This window comes from Anastrepha obliqua, unplaced genomic scaffold (genome assembly GCF_027943255.1).
Source record: "Anastrepha obliqua isolate idAnaObli1 unplaced genomic scaffold, idAnaObli1_1.0 ptg000012l, whole genome shotgun sequence".
In the NCBI taxonomy this organism is placed as follows: domain Eukaryota; kingdom Metazoa; phylum Arthropoda; class Insecta; order Diptera; family Tephritidae; genus Anastrepha; species Anastrepha obliqua.
In genome coordinates, this window is record NW_026562179.1 from 5527727 (window position 1) to 5537529 (window position 9803).

The 9803-nt window shown below is 31.3% G+C and overlaps 1 protein-coding gene across 25 annotated transcripts in view; it reads right to left on the minus strand.

Moving 5' to 3' along the window:
• The window catches only part of LOC129251340 (transcriptional activator protein Pur-alpha), a 188250-nt gene extending 185507 nt beyond the window's left edge, over positions 1–2743 (minus strand). For 7 of the 25 annotated variants that reach the window (XM_054890731.1, XM_054890720.1, XM_054890730.1 and 4 more), the window contains exons 1-2: positions 2676–2701; positions 2488–2608 (exon numbers count right to left, since the gene is read on the minus strand). Coding sequence is in view for 3 of the 25 variants with exons in the window: in XM_054890706.1 (XP_054746681.1) it covers positions 2041–2055 (15 nt within the window). In the remaining 22 variants the exon portion in view is untranslated. Of the gene's footprint in view, positions 1–1203; positions 1539–1852; positions 1981–2007; positions 2155–2176; positions 2244–2487; positions 2609–2655 lie in introns of those variants that run through there. The other 18 variants (XM_054890723.1, XM_054890722.1, XM_054890721.1 and 15 more) reach the window with 16 other exon arrangements.
• Positions 2744–9803: the final 7060 nt, after the last annotated feature.

Sequence of the window (9803 nt, forward strand, 5' to 3'; positions counted from 1 at the left end):
AGTTCATTATTCGAATACCTTACTATTCGAATACCTCACTATTCGAATACCTTACTATTCGAATACCTCACTATTCGAATACTTTACTATTCGAATACCTCACTATTCGAATACTTTACTATTCGAATATCTCACTATTCGAATACCTTCTTCTGAATCATCTGTAGCACGGCTGCTCGAAGGTTCCGGATGATTATCAACTCCATAACTGAGTTTATGCTTAAAGTTATAATGGTTCCATAAACAAGTGGTGGATCCCATACGTTTCAGCATATCACCACAATAATTGCAGGAGGCCTCACCGGTATTTTCCCACGATTGTAAAATGTTGCCAAACTTTGCTTCTGGGCATTATTATTATTTTTTTTTTATTTATCTTGATTGATGATTAGATTGGCTGAACGTTCTTGCTTGAGGTTCTTGATTGTTAATGAGTGATCTAAGCGCGGGATTTAAAGAAATACAAAGGAAATATGTATCATAAGCGATCGAAATTCCCCCAACTAAACTCAACCCAAAGAAAAGTTTGCCTGAAATGTCCATCTATATATTTCTCATCGCCAGTTACCTAAGCGTATGCATGGTCGTAGGACTGTCTGCACTCGTTTATCGGGCTTAGGTCAGTCAGTAGCAGGTAGAGTATATGTATGTGCATATAATAGTACTGCGAAAAGCCAAAAACCTAAAAGAAAATAATTTCACGCCTCAAGCAAGAGTAGTCCGCTAATCTAAGTAAATATTTACCAAAATATGAAACAAGAACAAAGCGCCGACACAATAAAAAGTAGGTAGTATTTTCATTTAATATAAGCCTTTGCGTGGTTTTAGAATTTGCATACATAGGTACATGCACTTGTACAGAAACCGATTAGTAGTCCGCTAATCTAAGTAAATATTTACAAAAAATATTCGAATAGTGCGGTGGTATTCGAATAGTAAGGTATTCGAATAGTAAGGTATTCGAATAGTGAGGTATTCGAATAAACGAATAAAAAATTCGAATAAATATTATTCGAATTACGAATACCTCTCGAATAAAAAATTTTATTATTCGAATAATTTTTATTCGAATAGTCCCACCACTAGTTTAAAGCATGCTGCGGTAATGAAGGCAATCCTAGTAATATAGACTTTCCTCTAGGGAACGTTGGGTGGTGAACGATATTGCTCTTATCAAGGATAACTCATAGTTTTATCACATACCTATATAGTCCAGGTATTTATATCCGGAAATTTAATTCGTTATATGTTGAAGCATTCAATATTTCAAAAAATTATATAGAAAATCGTTTTGTACGTATTGCAACGGAATAACAAAATTATTGCGCGGGAAAATCACGAGTAGTATAACATCTGTTTCGAGGAATATCCGAAATTACACATGAATATTCCAACTCTGTTTTGTTTTTTTAATATTTAAAGAAGCTTGCTGTCACTGAAACAAGTGTGATATTTTTTTAATGAATAAACCGTTTGAAACGTCTTAAACAAGGTTATCTCAGATAATCATTTTCTATTATAGTCCAACCTAATATGAGCTCCTATTAGTAAGCAATTTATGTTACTTTTCATTGAATTTCTTAACTTAAATTATATGCATTAGATCGAACATTTACATAAGATTTTAGAAGCAAATTGTCACTGAACACATGCTTTGTATATCTACAGTATATGCACTAATTTAGGATGTGTATCCATACACATGTGCCATACATTCGTACGAATATAAATATGAGGTAAAGTTAAAATTTAATTTCATATCACTTTTAATATAATTCAAACACATCATAGATAAGTCTGATTAAAGTTTTTTTAAGTGTATTTATAGTGAATCAAATAAGACAGCACCAACTTCATTCTCAACTTAAACCCTCGTAATAACACAGGGATCTGTAACTTGTCATGGAGTCGAAATATATCCTCGATTTCACTTTGACTCTATTACTACGCCTTCGATATGTAGAATTATCTACTAATTTAAACTGTGTTTCCACTCATATAATGTACCACAAAAAATTATATTATTTGCTTTCAATTTACAATCGCTATATACATTTATTTCAAGTTCAGTTTGGGCCGAACATATGTGCAGCCCTGCCAACTTAGTCGTACACAAGCGTTCATTCGCAAATTCAAACACATAACGTAGGTAATATATACATAAATAACTTTGTACAATTATATTAAGATCCGCACAGCTCAGAACTGACTTTGATAGGAACCTCAAACGAACGATTTGCTTTAACGAGTATCGTTCAGTGACGGACATTAGTAAAATACAAACGAGCGGATAAATCTACGTGCACAACAATATAAAAGAAAAACCTTGAAGGTTACGCGCAACACAACATTATTGTTAAAGTTCCAATAAAACTTTCGTGAGCCGCGGGATGAGTGTTCCTTTCTTTCATAAACACTACACGACTTTTCATCGCTAAAATTTCGTTCATGTACATATAATTTAATTTCAAGTTAATGCTAACGAACCCATTTTTCCATGTATTTCACCGATTCTCCCATGACATTTTAGATTTCTACACCACCTTGAATGTTCCACAAAAAACCGCAATTTTGGGACCTTTCAAATCATTTATTATACGTACTAAACCTATATTTTTTTAAATAAGAGATGCTTTTGAATATAAATTTTCATACTTAAATAAAAGAAAACCAACCGTGCGACTAACTTTGCAGAACAGCTAGCATTCAAACTGACTGACTGACTGTCATAGATAACATAGCATAGAAAATAAGATGTGAAACTCTTTCATTTTGAAAGAGAGCGTGCCCATGAGGACGTTTCAAAACTTGGCAGCACTCACACATTATGGGATTTTGAGCAGCTGATAGGCGAAATGGCAGGCTGCCAGAAGAAACGCGCCAAAAATAACGGACGAAAACCGTCCCTTTTTGATTAATGGAGAAATGACGTGTTGAAATGTTTATAATTATTTGTCTTAAAATTAATTCAATTGAAATTTAAAAATTGAAATGAGTTTGTAGAATCCAAAGCTCGTTATATCCCTTTCGACTTCTACTTTTAATTAGTCTCATGTACATAATGTAATTTTATTGAAAACTGTGTGTTGGTTTATGTAAATTTGTATACACGTAAATATTCCATGGTTGAAAAGACTAGGTAAGGAAATTGAAATTTAGTTTGAGATATTTTACAAAGATTAAAGGTAAACTGCTTTAACTTATTCTGTTCGTTGTTTCAGAATTTGTTGTTTGTTCCCACTTTCTGTGTTATATTAAAAAATCGCAATATGTCATGTATTTAGCTATAACTTATGTTTTTCGCGTTCATTACTTTATTATTATTAAACTACTTTTGTATTTCAATTTTCAATAATTTCATTTACATATAAATTTTTAAATTTTTTGCTTATTTATGTACATATTTCATACGGATTGTGCTTATTTTTAGTATATGTAGGTGTTTACGAGTAATATACTATTGGACAACCGCACACTAAATACTAACCTCAATGGTGGTGTGGAAACTAAAAATTCCCAATTTTTAATTAAAAAAATACCAATCATGTTTCTACCGGTGTGGCAATATTGGAAAATGAGAAAAAGAGTTTCACATCTACTCATCTATGTCCCGATTTACACGAGGAGACATCTGGAAGGGAGACACTGGAAATTCACTTTAGATGTTTCATTCGCGTACACACGGGCAAAAATGATTCCGCGACATTTTGACATTTAATACTTTAGCATCGTCTGGTTCGGATGTATTCTAGCACGCACTTACATGTAAAGCAGAGACCGTTCGACAACAGTTTCTTAAATATTATATATGAATGAAAAATGCAAATTGGTTAAATAATAAATAATTTGTTGTTTTTTTTTTATTGAAATATATTTATAAATTCTTATACTTGAATAAAAAAAATTAAATTAAAAATACTTCATATGTAAACAATTAACTTAAAATTAACTTGAGTATCTAGAAATGCAGGGAAAAATTAGAAATCAACATAAACATGCCCCATAACTATTTTAAATTATATAAATTATACCTACTTTACTAGAAAAAATAATCGTGCATTTCCCAAGCAGCGTTCGGATATTTGTCATCGTTGTTATCTTCCGTTTGATTGAAAACCAACACATAACTTAGAACTTTCTTCCACAAAAGAAGAAAGCGAATGAAGCAACTGTCAAAAATTGCTTTAAGATAAGAAATACGAATAAGAAGAGCAAAGCGTGTCGCCGAGTACGGGAGACAAAATCCCTTCTCTCTTCCCCGACCGTCCTTCGCCGTTGAACAAAATGTAACTGACGAAAACATTTCCTTTTTGCTTTATGGAGAAATGACGTGTTGAAATGTTTATAATTATTTGTCTTAAAATTAATTCAATTGAAATGAAATAATTTGAATTGAAGTGAGGTTGTAGAATCCAAAGCTCGTTATATCCTTTTCGACTTCTACTTTTAATTAGTTTCATGTACATAATGTAATTTTATTGAAAACTGTGTGTTGGTTTATGTAAATTTGTATATACGTAAATGTTTCATGGTTGAAAAGCGTAGGTAAGGGAATTGAATTTGAGTTTTAGATATTTTACAAAAATAAAGGTAATCTGCTTTAACTTATTCTGTTCGTTGTTTGACAATTTTTTTTTTTTTGTTACCCACTTTCTGTGTTATATTAAAAAATTGCAAAATGTCATGTATTTAATTATAAGTTATGTTCTTCGTGTTCATTACTTTATTATTATTGAATTACTTTTGTATTTCAGTTTTAAATAAATTCATTTACATATAAATTTTTAATTTTTTTGCTTATTTATGTACATATTTCATACGGATTGTGCTTATTTTTAGTATATGAAGGTGTTTATGAGTAATATACTATTGGGCAACCGCACACTAAATACTAACCTCAATGGTGGTGTGGAAACTAAAAATTCCCAATTTTTAATTAAAAAAATACCCAATCATGTTTCTACCGGTGTGGCAATATTGGAAAATGAGAAAAAGAGTTTCACATCTACTCATCTATGTCCCGATTTACACGAGGAGACATCTGGAAGGGAGACACTGGAAATTCACTTTAGATTTTTCATTCGCGTACACACGGGCAAAAATGTTTCCGCGACATTTTGACATTTAATACTTTAGCATCGTCTGGTTCGGATGTATTCTAGCACGCACTTACATGTAAAGCAGAGACCGTTCGACAACAGTTTCTTAAATATTATATATGAATGAAAAATGCAAATTGGTTAAATAATAAATAATTTGTTGTTTTTTTTTTATTGAAATATATTTATAAATTCTTATACTTGAATAAAAAAAATTAAATTAAAAATACTTCATATGTAAACAATTAACTTAAAATTAACTTAAGTATCTAGAAATGCAGGGAAAAATTAGAAATCAACATAAACATGCCCCATAACTATTTTAAATTATATAAATTATACCTACTTTACTAGAAAAAATAATCGTGCATTTCCCAAGCAGCGTTCGGATATTTGTCATCGTTGTTATCTTCCGTTTGATTGAAAACCAACACATAACTTAGAACTTTCTTCCACAAAAGAAGAAAGCGAATGAAGCAACTGTCAAAAATTGCTTTAAGATAAGAAATACGAATAAGAAGAGCAAAGCGTGTCGCCGAGTACGGGAGACAAAATCCCTTCTCTCTTCCCCGACCGTCCTTCGCCGTTGAACAAAATGTAACTGACGAAAACATTTCCTTTTTGCTTTATGGAGAAATGACGTGTTGAAATGTTTATAATTATTTGTCTTAAAATTAATTCAATTGAAATGAAATAATTTGAATTGAAGTGAGGTTGTAGAATCCAAAGCTCGTTATATCCTTTTCGACTTCTACTTTTAATTAGTTTCATGTACATAATGTAATTTTATTGAAAACTGTGTGTTGGTTTATGTAAATTTGTATATACGTAAATGTTTCATGGTTGAAAAGCGTAGGTAAGGGAATTGAATTTGAGTTTTAGATATTTTACAAAAATAAAGGTAATCTGCTTTAACTTATTCTGTTCGTTGTTTGACAATTTTTTTTTTTTTTGTTACCCACTTTCTGTGTTATATTAAAAAATTGCAAAATGTCATGTATTTAATTATAAGTTATGTTCTTCGTGTTCATTACTTTATTATTATTGAATTACTTTTGTATTTCAGTTTTAAATAAATTCATTTACATATAAATTTTTAATTTTTTTGCTTATTTATGTACATATTTCATACGGATTGTGCTTATTTTTAGTATATGAAGGTGTTTATGAGTAATATACTATTGGGCAACCGCACACTAAATACTAACCTCAATGGTAGCGTGGAAACTAAAAATTCCCAATTTTTTATTAGGGGGGGACCCTCATTTAGACGGTCGAAAAATGCATCATTTTTGGGAATTTTTTTCTCAGGTAAAATAACTTCAAACGTTTTGTCTATACTAATATTATAAAGAGGAAAACTTTGTTTGTTTGTTTGTTACGAATAGGCTCAAAAACTACTGGACCGCTTTTAAAAATTCTTTCACCATTCGAAAGCTACATCATCCACGAGTAACATGGATCATATTTTATTTTGGAAATAGGGCTCGAGATATAGGTCAAAACGTGGACCCGGGTAACCTTCGGATGTGTATGTACAATATGGGTATCAAATGGAAGCTGTTGGTGAATGCTTTAGTCCAGAGTATCTTTCATGCCGCTCCGTGACTAGGGTCTCGAGATAGAGACCAAAACGTGGACCCTAGAATGTGTTTGTACAATATGGATATCAAATTGAAGCTGTCGGTGAATGCTTTAGTACAGAGTATTTTTCATGCCGCTCCGTGACTGGGGTCTCGAGATATAGGTCAAAACGTGGACCCGGGTAACCTTTGGTTGTGTATGTACAATATGGGTATCAAATGAAAGCTGTTGATAAGTGCTTTAATACGGGGTAATTTTCATACCTATTGATGTGCCGTGTCTTTGCACCGAATTAAACCAAACTTACGCACATTGTTAAGTAAGTATTGAAAATGGGTTTCGTAAAGTTTGGTTGTAACTCGGAGCACTGGCAACGGGTACAGCGTTCTTTTGAGCCAGCCATAATGTCGCTTACTTTTTTAACGCTTGGGGCGGAACTGAACTGTCAAATTGACAGTGTGAGTTACAATGTGTCAATATTTCTTTCTGATTTGGATGCCATAAGGAAAAAGCGTAAGTGCAACATGTAAAAATTGTTTGTGAATTTTTTTGGAGTGGATTTTGGAACAGTGAATAATTTCTTACGAAATTTGAGAATTTAATGTGAAATCCGAATGAAATTATGTGTTCGTGGAAAAAACAATTTTTTTCGTTATTTTTTTTTTTTGAAAAATATAAATGGATAATGGTTAAAAAAGCTCCAATGCTTAATAAAACATATAAATTGAAACGAAAAATTCATGGATGATCAGGAAAAAGACGGTTGTTTCTTAGTTATTCATTTGCGTTGATTTGAAATTTAAAAACAATCTTCTTTTTTCCTGATTTTCAATTTGTATTTTATATTTACTCAAAAACAAATAGAAAAACAAAAAATATTGTTTATGCCAAAGCGATTGAATAAAGAATAAAGAAATAAATAATATGAAAACCATATATTTTCTGTTCTAAACCATATCTATTCTATTTTAGTGTGCCCAGCGAAGGGGGCGGGGTTTGCTAGTAATTCATAAAGTACTTTAATAAATGTCTTGACTGTCTACAAAAATTTTCGGAGAAGAAAAAAAACATTTTAAGTATGGAAATATACACCTCGTCCATGGCACCTCATTCTATCTGTGTACATTCTAGCGCTCTGAATTTTTTTCTGAAATAAAAAAACCAAATTTTTTTTAAAACTTTAGGATAATACCTTCGATGTGACATTTTGATTTAAAAAAAAAATGTCGAAATTGATATTTTTTACCCAGTTTTATGTTAAAAGTGATTTTTCATGCATAAAAATTGACTTTAAAATTACAAAAAAATATGAAAATCTTTTTTTTTAAAAAAAACACTTAATGTCACATTGAAAACAATTTAATTATCTTTAAAATGAGCTATTGTAAAGCCTGATTGGTTCAATACAGCGTTCTCAATTGTGTACACAAAATCGAAAAATGATGTTTCGAGAAAAACGCGTTTAAAGTTTTGGATACAGGCGATCAGGCCACCCGTCGCGTCCTGTTAAAAATTTTGTCACTCCTTCAAAAATACAGATATCGACTTGAAATTTTGAAAGTATATTCTTAAATATATTAGTTGTAGAATAGATTAAAATTATTTCCAAAAAATCGATTTTTTTGACCCGATAAATGAGGGTCCCCCCTTAAAAAAATACCATATTCATGTTTCTACCGGTGTGGCAATACTGGCAAATATTATAAAATATGCACATTTTTCAGCGCTCTTACGAGAAAAAGAGTTTCCCATTTAGTCATCTATGACATCTAGCCGTCTATGATGATGTCATAGATGACTAGATGGGAAACATGAATTGGGTATTTGTTAAACAAAAATTGGGAATTTTTAGTTTCCTCACCACCATTGAGGTTAGTATTTAGTGTACGGTTGCCCTATAGCCCTATATCGCTCGTATACACCTGCATGTACTAAAAATAAGCACAATCCGTATGAAATATGTACATAAAAAATCAAAAAATTTAAAAATTTATATGTAAGTGAGATTATCTAAAACTGAAATACAAAAGTAATTTAATAATAATAAAGTAATGAACTCGAAAAACATAAGTTATAACTAAATACATGACATATTGCGATTTTTTAATATAACACAGAAAGTGGGAACAAACAACAAATTCTGAAACAACGAACAGAATAAGTTAAAGCAGTTTACCTTTAATCTTTGTAAAATATCTTAAAGTCAAGTTCAATTCCCTTACCTACGCTTTTCACCATAGAATATTTACGTATATACAAATTTACATAAACGAACACACAATTTTCAATAAAATTAGACTATGTACATAAGACTAATTTAAACTAGAAGTCGAAAAGGATATAAGAGGCTTTGGAAAATTCTAAAACTGCCTTCTATTTCCATTATTACGTTTGAATTAAATTAATTTTAAGACACATAATTACAAATATCTAATCGCCTCATATTTAAATTAAGCAAAAAGGAACTGCTTTCGTTAGTTATTTTTGGCGCGTTTTCTCTGGCAGCCCACTATTTCGTCTATCAGCTGTTCAAAATCCCATAATGTGTGAATGCTGCCAAGTTTTGAAACGGGCTCATGGGCACGCGCTCTCTCTCAAAATGGAAGAGTTTGACATCTAGCATAGATAATAAGATGGGAAGCTCTTTCATTTTGAGAGAGAGCGCACCCATGAAGACGTTTCAAAACTTGGCAGCACTCACGTATTATGGGATTTTGAGCAGCTGATAGGCGAAATGGCAGGCTGCCAGAAGACACGCACCGAAAATAACTGACGAAAACAGTTCATATTTGCTTAATGGAGATATGACGTGTTGAAATGTTTATTATTATTTGTCTTAAAATTAAGTCAATTGAAATGTAATAATTTGAATTGAAATGAGTTTGTAGAATCTAAAGCTCTTTATATCTTTTTCGACTTCTACTTTTAATTAGTCTTATGTAATTTCATTGAAAACTGTGTGTTGGTTTATGAAAATTTGTATATACGTAAATATTCTATGGTGGAAAAGCGTAGGTAAGGGAGTTGAATTTGGGTTTGAGATATTTTACAAAAATTAAAGGTAAACTGCTTTAACTTATTCTGTTCGTTGTTTGAGAATTTTTTTTTTGTTACCCACTT